General features: G+C 38.2%; 1 protein-coding gene across 1 annotated transcript in view; it reads right to left on the bottom strand.

The window, feature by feature from the left end:
• SPINK5 (serine peptidase inhibitor Kazal type 5) overlaps positions 1 to 23714 on the bottom strand; it is a 191538-nt gene that overhangs the window by 22428 nt on the left and 145396 nt on the right. The window contains exons 15-25 of the mRNA XM_065935767.1: positions 22592 to 22640; positions 18727 to 18854; positions 17080 to 17164; positions 11614 to 11741; positions 9863 to 9947; positions 8868 to 8995; positions 8211 to 8274; positions 5643 to 5770; positions 4026 to 4122; positions 2436 to 2563; positions 700 to 772 (exon numbers count right to left, since the gene is read on the bottom strand). Of these exons, the coding sequence (XP_065791839.1) occupies positions 700 to 772; positions 2436 to 2563; positions 4026 to 4122; positions 5643 to 5770; positions 8211 to 8274; positions 8868 to 8995; positions 9863 to 9947; positions 11614 to 11741; positions 17080 to 17164; positions 18727 to 18854; positions 22592 to 22640 (1093 nt within the window). The remainder of the gene's footprint in view (positions 1 to 699; positions 773 to 2435; positions 2564 to 4025; positions 4123 to 5642; positions 5771 to 8210; positions 8275 to 8867; positions 8996 to 9862; positions 9948 to 11613; positions 11742 to 17079; positions 17165 to 18726; positions 18855 to 22591; positions 22641 to 23714) is intronic.

Below are 23714 nucleotides of genomic sequence, written 5' to 3'. Positions count from 1 at the left end.
GGTGGCTTTATAACCAGGTTACTTTAGAATGGGGAGATTATCCTGGATTATCTGGGTGGGCCTAGTGCAATCAAAAAGATTCTCATGAGTGAAACAGGAAGGCAGGAAAACCAGAGTCAGAATGATACAACATTAAAAAAAAAAAATCTACTGGCCCCTGCTAATTTTAAAGATGACCACAAACCAAGGAATGCAGGCGCTTCTAGAAGTTAAAAAAAAAAAAAAAGGCAAAGAAAAAGATCTTCCCCAGAACCTCCACCAAGGAAAGCAGACTTTCTCTGACACCTTGGCTTTAACATAGTAAGACCCATTTAGGACTTCTGAACTCCAGAAATGTATGATGCTGAATCAAGGTTATTTTCAGCTACTGTTGGTAATAATTTGTTATAGCAGCCAAACCTCATTTTCCCCATCTATAAAATGAGATTGGGAAAATCTTAGTTGACCAGGCTATTGAGATAATTAAACAAACTACTCTTTATAAAAGTGTTTTATAAAGTGTTAGGCTGGAAGATTTCCATTTGGTGTTAAATTTCCACACTGAACAAGTTATCAGTGATATTCACATTCATGATGACTTCTGAGCTTCTAAGCACAAGATCTTGACTGGCAACCCTGGCATGCTCTTTCCACATTTTTGATAGTCAAGTAATGACTTACAGAAAGACCATTTTTGCCAAAACCTAGTTAATAATTCACCTTTCCTGATGCTGAATCAGTCCCATTTGATCTGTAGCCAGATTGCTTGTTTTTTCCCTCTGCTTCTCTTTGCCTAGAAAAGAAAAGAGTTCAGTAGTCATGTTGTTAACACATACCCAAGTTTGGAAGAGGCCTGAGAGTTTATGTATCCTAATCCACCTTCTTCACAGAGAATCTCTCTGCATCTCTCAGAGATGGACAGTCACCTTGGGTATTAAGAAGCTCCCCATTACAAGATAGCTATTCTAGCGAGATCAACTGAGTTAATCTCAAAGTCTCCTTTATGTATGTCCAAATTAATCTCCCTGTAGCTTTCATCCTTACTTCACATCCTCAGGAAAGCATGGAACAAGCCTGCTAAATCCATTCTCTCTTCCTGATATTAATCCTTTAGATACTTAAAAGCAAGCTTCAGATCTCCAAGTCCAGCTTCCTCAGTTCTTTTACCTTTTTGTCATAAGTTGTAGTTTTAATTCCTTACCAGTTCACCATTCTTGTTCCTTGATTTTTAGGTCAGTCTAAGCTTCCCTGGTGGCTCAGATGGTAAAGAATCTGCCTGCAATGCAGGAGACCCAGGTTTGATCCCTGGGTTGGCAAGATCTCCTGGAGAAGGAAATGGCAATCCACTCCAGTATTCTTGCCTGAAGAATTCCATGAGCAGAGGAGCCTAGTAGGCTACAGTCCAATGGGGTCACAAAGAGCTGGACATGACTGAGTGACGAGCACTAATATTTCAATTTATCTAGGTTACCATTGGATCTCAAGATAGAAGACAAGTGATATAGGAAGAACCTTAGGATTATGGTTTTGGGGTTTTTTCTTTAATCTTTTACCTTTCTGATAAAATATTTATGCTAGTGGTTCCTAATTTTTCATGTACATTAAGAATCACCTGTGAGATTTTAAAAATCAGATTCACTGTCAATCCCAACAGTTTTACTGACAGGGTCTACACTGAGATTCAGTTATCTGACTTTTAATAACCCAGGTGATTCTGATCCAAGATCCAAATCATACAGAACTCTGGTACATATATGTCTCTTTCAAAGTTTCATTTGGCTTTATGCTTAAAAGGAATGTGTATGAATATATATAACATGAATATATGTGTGTGTATTTTAGGGAACTCCCTTTTCATATATAAGAAATAGGTTGTTATATGACCCAGGGAACTCAAACTGGGGCTCAATTTGAGTTTCATTTCTTTCAAACAACCTAGAGGGGAGGGAGGTGGGAGGAATATTCAAATGAAAGGGGACAAGGGTAAACCTATGGCTGATTGATGTTGATGTTTGGTAGAAACCTATAAAATACTGTAAAGCAATTATCCTTCAATTAAAAATAAAATAAAAATAGGGAAGTGGTAGTCACTGTATCCTGAAGATTCAAACAAATATAAAGTCATGAAACCTTAACAAAATACTAGGAAAAAGAGACTACCTGTAATGATTCAGTCTGGTGGAATTCAATTTACAGTCACAGATCTGATCAAAAATCTCCAGTGGCTTACAGTTCACAGAATTATGACACAAAATAGAGTAGGAATCAGCCACTGGTTAGCTGCTCTTGCTTGGGCTCATTGTTCCTTAGGGGATGCAAGAGAAGGAGATAATATTTGAGAATTAACAGAAAGGGTAGTTTTCATGAAAGAAACTACAGGTAAATGAGAAACAGCCATTAATTCAGGAGGAATATGTGGCTATCTTTTAGACAAGCAGGTTGAGAAAAGTACTTACAATATCTCTTTACACATTGCACACTTGTTGTTGTATGATTTGCCATCTGCATCACGGACAGGATCACTCTCACGAGTGCAGCTGAGTTTTCCATCTTTCATTTTTTCCCGATACTCAGCACATTGGTCCTGAAAAGGGGAAGGAGAGCAGGCCTCCTGGATGACTTGGTCTGTTGTATGTTTATTAAGTTTGTTAAATAATCTGAGTCAGAAGTTCTTATCTATCTCCTCTTACACAGCATGTCACACCTAGGATTGCTGTCAACAGAAGAGGGGCTGGAATCATCCACATTCTAAGAGGTCAGCTGTCATGGGTAATGTTGCTTTTAAGGTTTAACACAAGGAAATTATAAAGCTGGCTGAGATTTAATCGCATAGATCAAGGGTCAGCAGACTATAGCCTACAGCACTAATCTGTCCTGCTGTCTGTTCTTACATGGGAAGTTTGAAACACTCCTTCATTTAAGTATTATTTATGGCTGATTTCCCATAGACGTGGCAGAGTTGAATAGTTGTAACAGAAACTGTGTAACCCGCAATGCTTAAAATATTTGCTACCTGACCTTTTACAGAAAAGAAAAAAAAAAATTGCTGACCTCTAATGTAGATAGGAGAGAGAAAGAAGTGCTAGGAGAAAGCATAAAATCATGCAAAATGTCAAAGAAGTCAGGCTTGAGTAAATTATAGACAAGATAGACAAAGGGTCTTAACAAGTCTATACTTGAGAGTAAGAACTCAACCTCCTACAGGAGAAAATATGCACAAACAGAAAAGCCAAAATTTTTCAAAGGCAAACACTGGGCCTATGTCAGATCTGGAGGCAGAGAGAGAGTCTTGACATCCCCAGGTCATACGACTAGAGATAAAATGGCTGTGACAAGGTCATACGGCTAAAGACAAGGTGTCTGTGATCTTAGCAGTTGTGTTCACATGCCTGAGGAGTGGCTTGTATGCAACATTGTCATAATGACTTTTAAAATGTCTCAGGTGAGTGTTTAATGTGCCAACGCTCACCTAAGTTACTGTATCCCTGTAAGAGTACTGCTAAGTAAGAGAAAATATAGAGTTGAGTGAGATGAAGTGATTTATTGGATACTTTGCAAGTCCAGGTGGCAAAGGTAGGATCATACCCCAAACTATCTGACTCAAAAAACCTATGCTCTTTCACCATATTATCCTGTCTTGGTACAATAGCAAATATACCTCCAAAAAGTGACTCCAGTCAGAAAGAGAGCATAACGAAAGGAACTGAAGAGCACAGGATGTGGGACATCATTACATTTATGCCACTTACTCTCCTAGGATCATGTATTGGCTTCAAAGCTAGATGATAGAAAGGGGAGTCAGGAGACTGGGATCAGGACATCATGTTAATTATTTTCAAGTTCAGAGAAGTCAGAGTGAGCCCTAGAGAAACTAAAAATTGCTTGGATATTACTCTGCAATCATAAGGGGAAGTCCCCTGTCCTTCCAGGGATGCTCTCCAGCTCAGCACTGTGTACGCTCATAGCCCTGACCACAGGCTCTGCCATGGCCCCAGGGCCACGGAGTTGAGCCCACTCTGGTTGTGGGACTCAGAGGCGGCTCTCACCTTAGCTTTCCCTCGTCCACCACCACTGGAGCCGTGGCCCGAAGCATTCCGCTGATCTTCCTCTTCTTTTCTCTTTCTTTCTTCATCTTCTTTCTGGCTGAAAATTAGAAGGTGGGAGGTAGGGAATAATAGATTACAGAGAGTGGAATGCATTTCTATGAGTTTCTCATCCTATGACCCAATTAGATTTTTATAGAATTCACCAGCATTTATTGAACATCTGTTACATTGCAGGCCCTCTTCTTTGAAAATAGAAAAATGCATTATGTTGCATCCTTTTGCCTGGAAGGCTCTTATTGCAGTAGAAGAAAACCAGCGTTTACGGAACCACAAACAAGACTTGGTGAGTAATTAATTAGCATTTTGTAAATGCTCATGTGAATCTCCAGAGGGATTTCTCTCAAATACCTCATATTAAAGAGGTCCCAATATAATTATCTCCTCTACCAAATGTGTTCTTTCTTCTTCAGAAAGAACAAAACGCTGAGCCATCCCTAACTGCTCCCTCTTCTTTAGCTCACATAGCTGTTTACACTGGTTTCACTTTCCTGTGTCTCCCATGTTGATGTACTCACCTTCTATTCTAGCTCTGTGCTCTAGTTACCTCTTGCTGGATTACTGTAATTCCCTACTACCACCAACAGCATTCTGAATTTTGGTACCTTGCTTTTCTTTTTACTGCTAACATGAATCTTCCAAAAAGGAACCACATTTATGCCACTTACTTTCCTAGCTGAAAAATTTTAGCAGCTTGCCACTATATATAGAATTGACTTCAAAATCCATGATCTGGCATTCAAAGCTGGTGAAGGGATAAGTTCTAACTAACATGACTTGGTCTTTTATGTACATACTACACCTTCCTTAATTTTAGATTTTACCTATGCTTTTCCCTGTTTTATCCTCATTCCTTCCTGTACTGTTCACATATTATCCAAATTACCAGATCCAGTTTTATCCCTCCATAAAGCTTTCTATTAACTCTCCCTTTCCTGAACTACCATAACACATTGCAGACATCATTTTTCATTTAGCAATTACTCCTTTGTACTATATTAATCTATTCCCATGTCTAATCCTTACTGAACTATATCATTTCTAGTAATACTATTTCATTCATCTTTCTATAACCGTCATCCACTTAAACATTCTAGATGTTCAGCAAATGACTGTTAAATGACAAATATTTCAGATGTACTTCCAAACCTTATGTAAACAGCTATCTTTAATTTCCTAAAAATGTGATTTTTTTTTTTTAAATGTAGGTAGAGGAGTTAGATTGATAGTAAGATCTGTGTGTTCTTTCCGATGGGGATTACAAAATAATCCAAAGAAGGGATCCACCTGACAGCAAAGGACTTAGAATTTTATCAAGAAAGATGGTGTGATCCACTGTGAGGCAGTGCCCCAGAGCTACTGGAGAATGTAGTGTAAAAGCTTGGTCATCTGTTTCTAGAATTGTGAATCTGAGCCTCTGTAAATACAGAAAGAGTCGCCCTAAAATGATTTACACGTGATCATTTGTTGCTTTTACAATACATGTGAGGAAAGGACCGACACTATATATTATCCTCCCGGCTCTGCCACCCACAGCATGGACTTCATCTGCACACTCACAAGACTGCTTTGCACATGGCACACTTGTTGCCGTGGGTCTTGCCGTCTGGGCCACGCACAGGGTCATTTTCTCGAGTGCAGAAAAGATTTCCATTTTGAAGAAGGCTCCGAAATTCACTGCATGCATCCTAAAAGGAGGAGAAAAGGCAAGACCTTGAGTATTTTCTTGAAAATAACTCTGCTGGGTCCCTACTAAGTGCTTCCTAGGGTAAAAAAAAAAAGGAAAATGAAAATGACCTATGAATGTTTCTTTCTGGCAGTTGTTTTGTTCAATTCCTACAAAGACCACAGGACTTAAAAAGAGGTTCCTGTTTTATTTTCCTTGAGATTTAGCTTTCACGTCCAGACTGAACCTGGCAGTCACACATAAGCAAGAATCTCTTAATAAACTGGGTTCTCAGAGGATTGGATACAGTTCTTAATCAAGACTTTATTGTCTATCTCTATTATATTATAATGCAATAAGAACACTGTATATAGCATAGAATTTTTAAGAATTAAGGTTTAGGTAGAACTTGGAAGTTCACTTGATAATCCCCTTTATGTCACACCTGCCAATAAGTTGTGTAATTTGCACTGGAACACCTGTAGTGATAAGGAGTTCATTAGTAAGTGTTAGTCGCTCAGTTGTGCCCAACTCTTTGCGACCCCATGGACTGCAGCCCACCAGGCTCCTCTGTCCATGAGATTTTCCAGGCAAGGATACTGCAGCGGGTTGCCATTTCCTTCTCCAGGGGATCATCCTAACCCAGGGATCAAACCCGGGTCTTCTGCACTGTAGGCAGATTCTTTATCAACTGAGCTACAAATTCCAGAATTTCTATTAGATCATTCCCACAAATTAGCCATGTGCTACTTAGGAGGATCTTGGAAAGGAACTCTAATCATTCCTATAGGATCCTTATTCATAGGGTTTTATTTTTTGAAGATGTCATTGCAAATAGGATGAGTATGTTTCTTCAAACCAGTAAGCAAAGTCAACATATCTTACTTCCCTGAGAAAAACTGAGGATATTTTTCTTCTTCCACACAGACTCCTTCAAATATCTGGAGAAAGTCCTCTTGTCCTTCTCCCATAGCAAAGCACCCCCAGCTACTTCAGTCATTCTGTTCCAGTCTTTTTCAGTCATTTGCACCATTTCTCATTCTGATTTCTTTCCCTTTCCTAAAGAATTTAGCATGATATTCCAGGTGTGTCCAGACAAACCCAATGTGTTGACGGCTATTTAATAATGTTGGTTAGAATTCTAATCTGTTGCCCAGAGACCTTGGGTGAGGAGGGGTCTTACCCTGTCTGTGCCTCAACTGCCTCTTCTATAAAATGAAAATAATATTAATTCCACACAGTTAAAATAATAATTGCCAATATTAAGTATTCAGTACATGTGCTGAATTGTTATGACAATAATGTGAGATAATATATTTCTACACATATCTACAATGACATCTCAGAAGTACTCAGTAAATTTATGAGGAATTGAAATAGAATAAGCAAATACTTAAGATCAAATAATTGATTACTGATGGCAAGTAAGATTGACTTTGTATTTTTTTCTGTATCTTTTAGTTCATGTCAAAATTCAGTGAAGACAAGAGTGAGCTTTTCCTAGCTCTGCTGCAAGGTTCACTGCCAGATTCCCTAACTGGTCATATTTAGCAAAAGAATATGAGAGGATAGTTTGTTGGTAGTAGCTAATGTAAAATGAGAAATCATCTGATGCTCAAGACTAGTCTCCTGTTGATGTTGAAAAAGAAAGCATATGAGCTAATATTTTAAAAATTCAGATTCTCAGTTGTGGGAAATACAGTTGTAAAACAAACGAAATCATTCAGAATTGCAAGTGATATTTCATTAGAGATTATTTTTAACATCAATAGTTTTTGATGGGGACAAGGAAATGACCACAAACCTGGAAAAATTTACCTGGACTCAGTCCTTTTGGAACCAAGAAAATATTATTTGGGAATGTTGCTCTAATTTTTGCCCAAATGCTGGCCCCAGAAATAATGAAAGCAAGGGACACTCCTGGTTTGACCAAATGTGTTCATCCAAAGCTCCATGTTGTATAGAAGTAATGCTAGATTTGGTGGCATGAGGTCCAAGTTTGAATTCTGTTGTTCCTGTTTTTCAAGATTCTGATACCAATACTCTCACTACCTTTGTACGCAAGTTCTTCCTCTCTCTGGGTTTTAAATCTTCATTTAAAAATAGGGCAAAGGAGTAAATTATAAGTTTGCAGACTATGGCCTGTGAGCAAAACCTGGCCCACCACCTTTTTGTATAAATAAAAAGTTACTGGAAATTTTTATTTATGCAAAATAAATGCCCATGTATTTGCATATTATCCATGGCTGCTTTAGAGCTACAGTAGTAGAGTTGAGTAGTCATGACAGAGACCAAATAGTTGCAATCTAAAATATCTAGTGTCTTACTCTTTAAGAAAATTTTATTAACCCCTGGACTAACTGAACCTCGAATTCTCGAACATAGGCCTTCAGTGATCCCATGAGTTATTCTTAAAGAGAAACTACAAAGCTTCTTTGTGGTGAAGCTTCCAGGATAACTACCTTTTCAGCTTCTCTCTTAGCTTTTCTGGATTTAGCTGCTGCTTTTTCTTTTGCTTCTTGCTGGCTGTAAGAGAAAGACAGGGGGATCAATCCATTCCTAATACCCAGTACATATTATCCTAAAGGGGATCTCTCTAGATAGATATATTCCATTACTTCTACAGCTCTTATTTTTAGTGTTACCTAAAGACACAGGTGTTGTGGCCAAGCAGTAAATGAATTTTCACTGCTCTACTTCTTTTGGAAAACAAAGATGTGGTCCTTCTTCCCAGGAAGCAATGAGGATACTTAAAAAATTGATGAGATGATAGGGTACTTTCAATGTGTTGGCATACAAGGATTGGCCATTTTTGTTCTGCATACATACTATCATGAATAATCCAAAGATGTAATCATTGGATGCTATTAACTCTGGGGGAATTTCCCCATAGTACACGGTCCCCCCTTAATAGCAATTCAAGTACCTTTCAGAACACTGAGAACACTACAAAGAAATGCACTAAGTAGACAGCTTTATAATAGTAAATCCCCAAACTCAGTGAAAAGGTCGCCGTCATTGTCAACCTCAGAAAGGAAGCCTTCAACATGCTCTCTCTCGCCCACCACAGGCCTGTCCTCTCCGGCGCTTAGGAGGAGCAGTGGCCGCAGCCCACTCACAAGAAGGCCTCACACATGGAGCAAGTGTTGCCGTGGATTTTCCCGTCGGGGCCCTCAATGGGGTCGTTCTCTCTGGTACACGGAAGTTGTCCATTCCTCATGTAGTTACGATACTCACTGCACAGCTCCTGCCAAATGAGGGAGGAGTTAAGCATCAGGTAATGAAATACTAAACACTTCCTCCACATTACCCCTTTGAAAACTAGGATATAATGCCCCAAACATAATGGATGCGTCAAGATGGTGACGCAGAGGTCAATACTAGACAAGACACTTTTCAGATGCTGAGGTCGCACATTATTTGGCATATGAGATTACTGTCACTTATCTCATTTGAAAACCTTCAACTTAATTCAAATATTATTCTGGGCTAGGCACTGTGAGAGATTAAAAACAGTAATTTATTGTCCCTTTCATAAAGCAGTTTGTGATTGGCAGAATATTAGCTCCTGACCCAAAATCTGTCCAAGTCTTGATATCCAGGACCTGTGAATATGTTACAGAGCAAAGGGGACTTTGCAGATGTGAATAAGTTAAGGACCTAGAGATGGAGATACTATCATGGATTATCTTAGTGTGCCCAATGAAATCACAAGGGTCAAACCTTAAAACTGGACGAGTTAAGACTGCACAGTGAGAGGGAGCTGTACCTACAGGAGAACAACTAGAAATGCAGTGTTTAAGGATGATGGGAAACATCCAAGACCCAAAGCACATGGAAGGCCTCTAGAAGCTAGAAAAAGCAGAGAGACAGGCCCTCCTGTGGATTCCAGAAAGGAACACAGCCCTGCCAACCCTGTGATTTAGCCGCTTGGGTCCATGTCAGAGTTATAACCTAAACAATCATAAAATCATAAGTTTGTAATGTTCTAAGCCAGTAAGTTTCTGGTAATTTTTTCAGAGAAACCATAAAAAAACTAGTACATGGGGTCTGTCTCTCCCTTGCCCAGAGAGAATGGGGTGTTCACGGGGCTCTAAGAACCTGAAAGAGTTACCTCTACTGCTTCTCTCTTAACTTTCTCAGTCTCGGCTTTCTCCTTTTCTTCCTTGCCAACATTTTTCTTCTCTTCTTCAAGTCTGCTGTAATTCAAAAAAAAAAAAAAGAAGATACAAACTAGATTCAGTTTTCCATCCTCTTTGGTAATATATTTTAAGAAAGAATGAGAGTTTTCCAGACCAAAAATCAGATTCAGTCTTCAGTACAAATTTATCCGATCAAGACATGCTAATACTTTGCCCAATAATGCAGATAACTTCAGCAGTTAACAATTGCCCTTAAAAATACAAAACTAGTATTTTTTTTTTATCAGCATGTGACCCTTGGGTGGACTTTTTTCTATCAGTCAGTGACTTCAATCAATGATCTGAAAAAGAGCAACAATTGCCTTGATTTTTCAAAATTACTATCTAAATAATTACAATTATAATGATGAGACTAAGGAGTGATACAATCCGATGATGGACCCATAATCAAAATAAACCATGTCTCACTATAAAATTAATTTAAATTTATTTAAATTTATTAATTTATTTAATTAAATAATTTAATTATTTTAATGGATTAATATTCAATTTTGAATTCAAGTTTTAGAGTATAATAATGATTCAAGTCCAAGAAGATTTGACAGCTGATATTTTGAGGGAAATCATAAGCCTAAGATTTTGGCATTCTAGCTATTTCCTACTGACATGTACCATTATCAGAACTCGAAAAATCCTTGGCATATATCACATCTAGTATAGTCATTAATACAGCACTAGCATATCAAGCATGTGAGAGGAGAGCCCTGATTTCTTGAATCTCAGGCACTGTTTAATCTACTGGCTGCCTCTGTTAATCTCTCCTCTAAGGAACTATATGAATATACTTATATTAGACCAAAACATGTGAAAGTTAAGGGGCAATAACTCTGCACCTCTTTAAACAGATATACTATTTAAGTATTTTTCTCAGCATTTGTTTTAGTGTGGGGCTCCCTAGAGGATTGAGAATCTAAGGAGTAGAATCAGAGGTGATAATGATTGCACTTCTATCTTGTCCCACACAGTGGGGCTCTGGCCCCACTCAGGAAAATAGTGACCCAGAGGAACATGGATATTGCTTAAAAAGAAGACAGTTCAGTAAACATCTATTATGTGGCCCTAAGTCTTAAGGCTTTCAATCTTTACAATTTCATATGATAATAATGCATATGGTAATGCCCCTGAAAAGATAAATGCAATCCATTCTATTCCATTTCTTGTTCAGGTTATTTTAGAAGTGTTTACACACTGATCACAGAGACCTCTGTCCAGCTGGTTTTCCCTTAACCAGTATCTAAATACACGCAAGAGTCATAAAATGTCAGGGATGGGAAAAGAACCAAAGAGATAACCCCACCCAGATCATCCAATTTCTGCTTTTTGTTATGAATGAGGATTGTCAAGTGTTAAAAACAGTTAATCTCCCCCGGATCAATCATCAAACTTCTGGTCTCTTTTTGTTAGAAATGATGATTGTCGGGTGTAAAAATACATTTGCACTAAATTAAGACTCTTCCCATGCCTAGCTAGAAGATAGAAAGATAGCTGAATAGAGAATAACACTGTCATTGTGTGATCCAGTGATAATGTCTTTTCCATGTGCTTTTAAAATTGTCTAGCATTTAAGTCACGGTCTATATTCTACACATTTATGGAGAAACTGAGACTCAGAGCTGATAAGTTACAAAGAGAATGAAGGGGAGAGAAGAGCGTAGACACTCACAACAGGCTTGCACACATGGCACACTTGTTCCCATGCATTTTGCCATCCGGGCCACGGACAGGGTCATTCTCCCGGGTGCATATGAGCATTCCGTTCCTCACCTGACTCCGAAACTCACTGCAGAGTTCCTGGAAAATGAAGAAAATGTGCTCTCAGAGAATGGTTTTCTACTCTCTCTACACTTCTGTCTGTTTTGAAGAATAACTAATGCAGAGTTCAGAAAAAAGAAAAGTGATTACATGTAGCAGTAAATCAAAAGCATTTAAAAAGTTTCTTTCGTGGACTCAAAATTGTGCTGAGGAAGGCTGATAAAATTGGTGGAGACCAATATAAAATATATATGTTTATGATGTGTCACACATCACAATCTATAAAAGCTGCTGCTAAGTCGCTTCAGTCGTGTCCGACTCTGTGCGACCCCATAGATGGCAGCCCACCAGGCTCCGCCGTCCCTGGGATTCTCCAGGCAAGAACACTGGAATGGGTTGCCATTTCCTTCTCCAATGCATGAAAGTGAAAAGTGAAAGTGAAGTCGCTCAGTCGTGTTCGACCCTTCGCGACCCCATGGACTGCAGCCCACCAGGCTCCTCTGTCCATGGCATTTTCCAGGCAAGAGTACTGGAGTGGGTTGCCATTGCCTTCTCCACTATAAAAGCTAGGAACATCAAAGGGGAGGAGACTCAACAGGCCTAGAAGGGGAGGATTCCTAGAAAAACTTAGAATATTATTGGACCTTCATGAGAAAGGAGGAAATCCTGCCATTTACAATTTGGGTAAAATGAGTGTATTCGCTCTGACATAAATCACAGCAAGATCTTCTATGACCCACCTCCTAGACTAATGGAAATAAAAGCAAAAATAAACAAATGGGACCTAATGAAACTTAAAAGCTTTCGCACAATGAAGGAAACTATAAGTGAGGTGAAAAGACAGCATTCAGAATGGGAGAAAATAATAGCAAATGAAGCAACTGACAAAGAATTAATCTCAAAAAATATACAAGCAGCTCATGTAGCTCAACACCAGAAAAATAAACGACCCAATCTAAAAATGGGCCAAAGAACTAAACAGACATATCTCCAAAGATGACATGCAGATGGCTAGCCAACATATGAAAAGATGCTCAACATCACTCATTATCAGAGAAATGCAAATCAAAACCACAATGTGGTACCATCTCATGCCAATCAGAATGGCTGCTATCAAAAACTCTACAAACAATAAATGCTGGAGAGGGTATGGAGAAATGGGAAGCCTCTTACACTGAGGGATTACACTTAATGGGAATGCAAACCAGTATAGCCACTATGGAGAACAGTGTGGAGATTCCTTAAAAAATGAAATAAAACTGCCATATGACCCAGCAATCCCACTGCTGGGCATACACACCGAGGAAACTAGAATTTAAAGAGACACATGTACCCCAGTGTTCATTGCAGCACTGTTTATAATAGCCAGGAAACGAAAGCAACCTAGATGGCCATCAGCAGATGAATGGATAAGAAACTTGTGGTGCATATACACAGTGGAATATTACTCAGGTATTAAAAAGAACACATTTGAATCAGGTCTAATGAGGTGGATGAAACTGGAGCCTATTATACAGAGTGAAGTAAGTCAGAAAGAAAAATACCAACACAGTATATTAACGCATATATATGGAATTTAGAAAGATGGTAACAATGACCCTATACGTGAGACAGTAGAAGTGACATAGATATAAAGAACAGACTTTGGATTCTGTGGGAGAAGGCAAGGGTGGGATGATTTGAGGGAATAGCATTGAAACATGTGAAATAGATCACCAGTCCAAGTCTGATGCATGAAACAGGGCACTCAAAGCCGGTGCACTGGAACAACCCAGGGGGATGGGATGGGGAGGGAGGTGGGGGGGTGTTCAGGATGGGGACACATGTATACCCGCGGTGGATTCATGTCACTGAATGGCAAAAGCCACCACAATATTGTAAAGTAATTAGCCTCCAATTAAAATAAATTTTTTAAAAAATTAAAAAAAAAAAAACTCCCACCAATGCAGGAGACATGGGTTTGATCTCTTGTTCTGGGAAGATCCCACATGCCACAGAGCAACTAAGCCCGTATGTCACAACTGTGGAGCCTGTGCCCTAGAGCTTGGGAGCCATAACTACTGAGCCCATATGCTGCAACTGCTGAAGCCCATGTGCCCTGAAGCCTATGTCCTGCAACAAGAGAAGCCACCACAATGAGAAGCCTGTGCACCACAACGAGAAAAGTCCAAGCAGCAATGAAGACCCAGCACAGCCCCCAAAATTTAAAAACAAAATTTTTTAAAAAATGAGTCATGAAGCTGAAATAATATAAATTTAGTAGGCATTATAGTGTATAGCAGTAAGACTTTAGTCTCCTTAACTGTCAATTTATTACTATATCAATAAACGTCATATGTTAGATCAATGTCATATCATAGAGTCAAAAAAAAACTTGAGTGTATTATGCTAAGTAAAATAAGTCAGAGAAAGACAAATACTATACGGTATCACTTATCTGTAGAATCCCCAAAAGCCAAAATTCACAGAGATAGAAAGCAGATGGTGGCTACGTGTGTGTATGTGTGAGCGAGAGAGAAGGTAGTCAGAAGTACAAACTTGCAGATATAAGATGAATACATTCTAGTTCATGGTGATTATAGTTAAGAATACTATATTATATACTTAAAAGTTCCTAAGAGATTCCATATTCTCCATGCAGAAACAGTTGCAATTATGTGACATGATGGAACTTTTGCTAATACTATGGTGACAAACATTTTTCAATTTATAAGTGTCCAGTGTATACACCTTCAATTTACCCAATGTTATAATCCAATTGTATCTCAATAAAGTTGGACATTTTTAAGTTAAAATAATGTGCCCCCCCCAAAAAATTATGACCCTTCCTTTGTCTTTAAAAGTCTGAAAAAGAAAAGACATTCCTAAGCTAAGAAATACATATCTGAAATAAAGATATGTGGAGAGAAAAATATAGGTACGATACCTAGAGAAACTGACAACTTTCTGGGAGTTTCTTGATGAAGTACAGGGATGGGAGATGCATATTTGAAACAGAAGAATAACAGTGGCAATGGAGAGAAGGAAGATTGTCTTAAGACAATTCAAAAAACCTGTGAGGATTTAGAAACTTTTCAGACATTATGGATAAAACACTTTCAGTTCTAAATTACTAACAAAAAGATGGTTCCAAGTAACAAAAAATTATTAAGAAAATGAGGCAGTTTAGAGGCAAACTTTTAGGCTGTGTCAACTACCCCCCCCCAAGAAAAAAACAATTATTAGAGTTATACTTTGGCAGCTGTTGTTAGGAAATAGAATAAATAAAGGCAAACCTTGTGTAAGACTATGTGAGAGTAGACAGAGTTTGCTCTGCTACTTGTAAATTGTAAAATTATAAAAAAATGTGAAGTCGATGTAAAATAGTCAAAGGATTACTGAATAATCGTAATTGAAGGTGGGAATACTGGTATTCCTCCATAGCTGGATGATGACAAACATAAAATATGATAATATATGCGCACTTTGTTTTGTAAATTAAACTAATGTGAATAATAGGGCTCTTGTATCCTGTCTTTGAAATAAATAAGAGGGAGAACAATCAGAGATGCAGTGTTGTCATCTTTGAAGATGACGGAAAAAGTCCAGGAATCAGGGAACAACAACAGCCTCCAGAAGCTAGAAAAAGCAAAGAACAGGAATCTCTCTTTCATAGAGATTCCAGGAAGGAAGCCAGCCCTATTACTTAGCCCCTTGCGATCCATGCCAGATTATAACCTAAATAATCATAAGATTATACATTTGTGCTGTTTTATGCTATCAAGTTTATGGTAATTTGTCAGGAAAACCATAAAAAAAAAAACTAGAATGCAGGTTTTAGTTTCTTTGGATAAAATACGTAGATGCATCTATATGTTACAATTTTAAAATGGTATAGTTGAGAAATAATAGAGCTATTACATCTATGGAATAAATGGGGAAAATCTTGAAGGAATAGAAAATACTTAATCTGAGGCATGAGAAATGGTCAGAATTTTGACAGCTGGTGGAAATGAACACTCATGACTGAGTAGGAAGAAAGTCACAAAAGGTAGAATTCATTGTATGTACAATACTAAGGACCTAATATGTGTGTAGGGCTATGCTGTTATTCTTGGGTAGGTTTCTGGGGACTCCATAAACATAATATACATAATGATAACTATATTATTATTTTATAAATGAGATGATGCATAGATGTTAACTGTGTGACCTTACTGGTAGGGAGATGGAGCCAGTATTGAACCCTGACGGTCTGAGTCCAGAGCCCAGGACTCTAACCACACTGTTCTTGAGTTCACAGGCTGGAAAGCCAGGAATCAGTGCTTGGCATGTCCATGAAGCAACCAGGGGACCAGCATGGCACTGGATAGAAGAGCAGGAAACTGGGTCTGAGAGGTGACAGAGGCCAGATTCCATATAACATTGTCGGTCACTAGAAGGACATTGGTTCTTACTCTGAGTGAGATGAGAAGCCACTGGGTGGCATAAATAACCTGCCTTACATTTGTAAATAATTAGTCTTTCTTCAAAGTAGGAACCAAAGATGAGAGCAGAAAAAACAGTCAGAAATGAGATCTTTCAAGGGAGATAAAGGAAAGGAGTGCTGAAGACTGGAAGCACAGCCTTCAGAAATATCACACATGGAGGTTGGGGGCAACATCCAAAGAGTGTCATAGGCTTCAGAGCCAGCACATGTGGTTCAATTGTTAGCTCCCAAGTTACTGTGTGTGTGTGTGTGTGTGTGTGTGTGTGTGCATGTGTGTGCACGTGTGTGTATGTATGTATACACACACATATATAGTCACTAAATACATATTTCCTAACTTATCTAAGCCTCCAGTACCATTTTTTAAAAAAAATACAGATAATAATATATACCTTGAATGGTTACTACAAAGATCAGTTATAAAATTGTTATACAACATGTCATACAGTAGCCACTACATAATTAATAGCCATGACCATCATCATTGTTGTTATCATCATGTGAGATGTTGTAGAATGTAAACTGGAGGCTTAAAGATGCTTTTAAGTAATTTTCTCAAGATCTTACAGAGAATTAACTGGGATTTTGTTTTAAACTAAACATTCTAATACAAAACAATGTGGAGAAAACTCTAAACTCTACTTCTGTTTGTTTGCATTCAGACACATCTTTCCCGGGATTACTATAATTCACATGGTCAGTGGAGGAAAGTGCATTTATCTTCTTAAATGCACAAGCACTAGATCAGATATAAGATAGATAAGCTGAGTAAAGAAGAAGGGATCTTATTAAGTATGGGAATCCAAATATAGCTCCTCAGTTTGCAAAGTCACTGAGGACAGCGAAAGCAGGAGACTTGCCCAGAGAGAATGGAATATTTATGTGGCTCTGATGACGTGAAACAATTACCTGTACTGCTTCTCTCTTAACTTTCACAGACCTAACTTTATCCTTTTCTTCCTTGCCATTATTTTTCTTCTCTTCTTCAAGTTTGCTGCAATAAAATACAGAAGATACAAGCTAAATGCAATTTCTCATTCTCTTCAGTAATATATTTTAAAAAGGAGTAAGAATCTTCCAGACCAAATGTCAGATTTAGTCTTCAGTACAAATTTATCCAATCAAGATGTACTAATACTTTGCCCGATAATGCAGATAAATCCAGTAGTTTAAAATCATCCTTTAAAAAAATAAACCTAGTACAAATTCTTATCAGTACGTGAACCTTGGGTAGTATTTTTTTTGGTGAGTCAGTGACTTCAATCAATGATATGGAAAAAAAGTCACAGTTGCCTTGATTTTCTTTTTAATTTTTAATAATTTTTAAATTGCTTTTTATATCTAAATAATTACCATATTAATGATGAGAGCAAGGAGTGATACCATAGCAGATGAGGGGCTCATAATGGCAATGAGCCATATTTTAATATAGAATTTAAATTTTTAATATTTTCATGGAATTAATATTTAAATTGAAATTCAAGTTTTAGAGTATAAAAATGATTCAAGTCCAAGAAGATCCAACAACTAACATTTTGAGGTTAATTGTGAGTCTAAAATTCTGACATTCCTGTTATTTTCTACTGACATATAGCATATCAGAGCTGGAAAAATCCTTAGCATTTATCGCATCTAATATCATCATCTAATACAGCACTAGCAAGTCAAGCAGATAAGAGGAGAACCCAAATTTTCTGACTCTCAGGCACTTTTTATTGACTCCCCCTGTTAATCTCTCCTCTAAGGAACTATGCGAATATACTTAGAACAAGACTTGTGAAAGTTAAGGGGCAGTAACTCTGCACTTCTTTAAACAAATATTATTTAAATATTTTTCAGCATTTCAGTGTGAGACTCACTAGAGGATTGAGAATCTAAAGAGGAGGTGAAGCAGAGGTGGTAATAATCCACCTCTGTATTGTCCCGAGCTCCACTCAGAAAAACAGTGGCCCAGACAAAGGACCTGGACATGGCTAAAGAAGGAGACTTTTAGAAAACACCCATCATGGGGCCTGCCTCTTATAGATTTCACTCTCTTACAGTAAGCCACTTATCAAAGTATTTATTTCACCTGCACATGGTAATGCCCCTGAAAAGATAAATGCAATCCATTCTATTCCATTTCTTGTTTAGGCTATTTTAGAAGTGTTTACAAACTGACCCCAGAGGCTTCTGTTCAGCTGGTGTTTTCCTTAACCAGTATCTGAGAATACTCACAGAATCATAAAATGTCAGGGGTGGGGGACCAACAGTTAATCTCACCCAGATCATCAAACTTCTGGTTTCTTTTTGTTACAAATGATGATTGTCAGGTGTTAAAAACATATTTGCACTAAATTAAGACTCTTCCCATGCCTAGCTAGAAGATAGAAAGATAGCTGAATAGAGAATAACACTGTCATTGTGTGATCCAGTGATAATGTCTTTTCCATGTGCTTTTAAAATTGTCTAGCATTTAAGTCACGGTCTATATTCTACACATTTATGGAGAAACTGAGACTCAGGGCTGATAAATTACAAAGAGAATGAAGGGGAGAGAAGAGCGTAGACACTCACAACAGGCTTGCACACATGGCACACTTGTTCCCATGCATTTTGCCATCCGGGCCACGGACAGGGTCATTCTCCCTGGTGCATATGAGCATTCCGTTCCTCACCTGGCTCCGAAACTCACTGCAGAGTTCCTGGAAAATGAAGAAAATAAACTCTCAGAGTGGTTTTCTACCCTCCCTACACTTCTGTCTGCTATGAAGAAGAAATAATGCAGAGTTAAGGGGAAAAAAAGTGATTACATGTAGCAGTAAATCAGTAAGCATTTAAAAGTCTTCTATCGTGGACTCAGAATTGCACTGACTGTATAGTGGATCTGAAAATGTTTAACATCAGCATTCTCTTGAGGGTGCTTACAATAGAGGTACAGAGGAAGACTGATAAAATTGGTGGAGACCAAAATAAAATATATATGTTTATGATGTGTCACACATCACAGTCTGTAAAAGCTAGGAAAGATCCAAGGGGAGGAAATTCAACAGGTCTAAAAGAGGAGCCTTCCTGGAAAAACTGAGAATATTACTAGGTCTTCATGAAAAAGAAGAAAATCCTTCCATTTACAACAGTTTGGACAAAACTTGAGTGTATTATGCTAAGTAAAATAAGTCAGAGAAAAACAAATACTGTATAGTATCACTTATCTGTGGAATCCCCAAAAACCAAATTCACAGAAACTGAATTAGATGGTGTTTACTGTGTGTGTGTGTGAGAGAGAGAGAAAGTAATCAAAGGATACAATCTTGCAGTTATAAGTTCTAGTTCATGGTGATTATAGTTAACAATACTGTATTATACATGTAAAAGTTCCTAAGACACTAAACGTTCTCCACACAAAAAACAAATGTAATTATGTGGCATGATGGAGTTGTTCACCAAGGCTTTGGTGGCAAGCATTTTCCAATTTATAATGTACCAAATCAACAAGCTATACATCTTCAACTTACCCAATGTTGTAATTCAATTATATCTCAGTAAAGCTGGACATTTTTAAATGAATGTGCCGCCTCCCCCCAAAAAATATAATGAGCCTCCATTTGTCTTTAAAAGGCTTGAGAAGAGAAGAGAAAAAACATTTTCAAGCTAAGAAATAATGACATATCTGAAATAAAGAGCTGGGGAGAACAAATAGGAAAGTATGATGCCTGGAGAAACTAACTGACATCTTTCTGAGAGTTACTTGATAGATAGAGTCCAGGGTTGGAGGATGCATATTTGAAACAGAAGAATAACAGTGGGAGTGGAGAAGAGGAGGAATGTGTTAAGATTAATCAAAAAACTTAGAGGATTTTAGAAACTGATCAGACATTCTGGATAAAACAAATTTTCAATTCTGAATTACTAATATTAATAAAAAGATCATTGCAGGTAACAGAGTTATTGAGAAAGTCAGTATAAAGGAAAACTTTTAATTTCTGTTGACTCCCCTCCCCCCCAAAATTATTAGACTTATACTTTTGCAACTCTTGTTAGGAAATAGAATAAAGATAAACTTTCTATAAGACTATTTGAACTGTGATGGTGGAGAAGACTCTTGATAGTCCCTAGGACAAGGAGATAGATACAACCAGTCAATCCTATAGGAAATCAACCCTGAATATCCATTGGAAGGACTGATGCTGAGGCTGAAACTCCAATACTTTGGCCATCTGATGCAAAGAACTGACTCATTTGAAAAGACCCTGATGCTGGGAAAGATTGAAGGTAGGAGGAGAAGGGGACGACAGAGGATGAGATGGTTGGATGGCATCACTGACTCAATGGACATGAGCTTGAGTAAACTCCGGGAGTTGTTTATGGACAGGGAGGCCTGTCATGCTGCAGTCCATGAGGTCATAAAGAGTTGGGCACGACTGAGAGACTGAACGGAACTGAAATTATACATATAGAGAGAGTTCCCTGTTCTAAATAGCAGGTTCCTGTTCAGTTCAGTTGCTCAGCCGTGTCTGACTCTTTGCGACCCCATGAACCGCAGCATGCCAGGTCATGGTGGAGAGATCTGACAGAATGTGGTCCATTGGAGAAGGGAATGGCAAACCACTCCAGTATTCTTGCCTTGAGAACCCCATAAACAGTATGAAATGGCAAAAAGATAGGACACTGAAAGATGAACTTCCCAGGTCGGTAGGTGCCCAATATGCTACTGGAAATCAGTGGAGAAATAACTCCAGAAAGAATGAGGGATGGAGCCAAAGCAAAAACAACACCCAGTTGTGAATGGGACTGGTGATGGAAGTAGGGTTCAATGCTGTAAAGAGCAATATTGCATAGGAACCTGGAATGTTAGGTCCATGAATCAAGGCAAATTGGAAGTGGTCAAACAGGAGATGACAGGAGTGAACATTGACATTCTAGGAATCAGTGAACTAAGATGGACTGGAATGGGTGAATTTAACTCAGATGACCATTATATCTACTACTGTGGGCAGGAATCCCTTAGAAGAAATGGAGTAGCCATCACAGTCAACAAAAGAGTCTGAAATGGATACAATCTCAAAAACAACAGAATGATCTCTGTTCGTTTTCAAGGCAAACCATTCAATATCACAGTAATCCAAGTCTATGCTCCGACCAGTAACGCTGAAGAAGCTGAACAGTTCTATGAAGACCTACAAGACCTTCTAGAACTAAAACCCAAAAAAGTCCTTTTCATTACAGGGGACTGGAATGCAAAAGTAGGAAGTCAAAGAACACCTGGAGTAACAGGCAAATTTGACCTTGGAGTACAGAATGAAGCAGGGCAAAGGCTAATAGTGTTCTGCCAAGGGAACACACTGGTCACAGCAAACACCCTCTTCCAACAACACCAGAAGACTCTACACATGGACATCACCAGATGGTTGACACTGAAATCCTATTGATTATATTCTTTGCACCAAAGATGGAGAAGCTCTATACAGTCAGCAAAAACAAGACCAGGAGCTGACTGTGGCTTGGATCATAAACTTCTTATTGCAAAATTCAGACTTAAATTGAAGAAAGTAGGGAAAACCACTGGACCATTCAGGTATGACCTAAATCAAATCCCTAACGATTTTAAAGTGGAAGTAAGAAATAGATTTAAGGGACTAGATCTGATAGAGTGCCTGATGAACTATGAATGGAGGTTCATGACATTGTACAGGAGACAGGGATCAAAGGCTATCCCCAAGAAAAAAGAATGCAAAAAAGCAAAATGGCTGGCTGAGGAGGCCTTACAAATAGCTGTGAAATGAAAGGAAGTGAAAAGCAAAGGAGAAAAGGAAAGATAAACACATTTGAATGCAGAGTTCCAAAGAATATCAAGGAGAGATAAGTAAGACTTCCTCAGCAAAGGAGAAAAGGTTCCTGTTAGTTATCTATTTTATTTATAAAAGAAAAGAAAGTGAAGTCGCTCAGTCATGTCCGACTCTTTGCGATCCCATGGATTATAGCCCTCCAGGCTCCTCCATCCATGGAATTTTCTAGGCAAGAGTACTAGAGTGGGTTACCATTTCCTTCTCCAGGGGATCTTCCCGACCCAGGGATTGAACCCGGGTCTCCCACATTGCAGGTAGATGCTTTACCGTCTGAGCCACCAGGGAATCCCAGTTTTTATATATAGTAATGTGTATATGTTACTCCTAATCTCTCAATTTACCGCCCCCCCCCCCCCAACTTTGCCTCTTGGTAACTTTAAATTTGTTTTCTACATCTGTGACTTTATTTCTGGTTTTTAAATAGGTTTCTTTGTACCAGTTTTTTAGATTCCACATATAGGCAATATCATATGGTATTTGTCTTTCTGTGTCCCATAAAAATTAAAGAGGGGAGCATTTACTCTAATGAGATACCTAGAGTGTTATTGTAGAGAAATCGTGTCAGGGTATAAGATAAGAATTTGTGAGAAAATTACCTTTGTATCTTCTCTTTTAGCCTTTGCTCTTGCTCTGTCTTCTTGCCGACTGTAAGAAACAGGAAAAAAGAGAAAAGAAATGGATCTTAATATGGTAGATTCTTAACACTCACAGGTTGATCATTTATTGCTTTCATTATTCTCAAGCAACTCCAATGATCCAGTTATAGTAGGTGTCATTTTATTGGGTAATAATTAGAATGATTTATTTCATCTTAAGAGAATGGTATTCAAGAAATAATCAATTAACAAGGAAACCTATTTAGCTTCTCAGCAAATAACTTGCAATAGGACTTTCTTATTTGATGATTCTTTTGCATTTGCAAAAGGTGCAAAACTCTTCATGCAAGTCAAGGTGTTAGTGGCTCAATCATGTCCGACTCTTTGCTACTCAATGGACTGTAGCCCACTGGGCATCTCTGTCCATGGAATTCTCCAGGCAGTAATGCTGGAGTGGGTTGCCATTCTCTTCTCCAGGGGGTTTTCCAGACCCAGGGATTGAACCTGGGTCTTCTGCATTGCAGGCAGATTCTTTACTATCTGAGCCACCAGGGAAGTCCCCCTCCAAAAAAACCTCTTTATAAGGTGGTAATATTTAGCTTCTGGGAGGAGTACAGCATGGTGATTAAGAAGAAAGACTCTGCAGCAAAATTGAACAAGAAACACAGAAAGTGTCAACCTGGCTGTATCTCTGTCATCTTTAAGTGCAGGAGATAGAGTGGAAGGATAGGAGAAGTAATAAGACTATTTCTCTCATAGGACTGTTGTGAGCACTACATGAGTTGATACATGCAAAGCAATTAGAATAAGTATCTGGTACATAATAAAGGGATTGATAAAAGTGATCAGTATCATCAGCATTGTCAGCATTATTGAAAATTAACTCTCCAAGAACAGGCATATGTTTAAATGAGAGTAACAGCTCTTAACCATTTTGGAAAAGTAACAGTGTTGCAAATTGAGTTTAATGCGCTCAGTCTAGAGCAAAATTTGATCTATAATGCAGATAATTTAATCATGTTATAGAGACAAAAATAATTTTTATTTGTTAAAATAAGCATAAATTCTCATTAATCAAATTAAAACTTAAAAAGTTGAGAACTCTATTTGTATATGCTATTAA

This window comes from Muntiacus reevesi, chromosome 1 (genome assembly GCF_963930625.1).
Source record: "Muntiacus reevesi chromosome 1, mMunRee1.1, whole genome shotgun sequence".
Classification (NCBI taxonomy): Eukaryota; Metazoa; Chordata; class Mammalia; order Artiodactyla; family Cervidae; genus Muntiacus; species Muntiacus reevesi.
The sequence above is the reverse complement of the archived record's forward strand: the minus strand, read 5'-3'. Positions and strand labels throughout refer to the sequence as shown.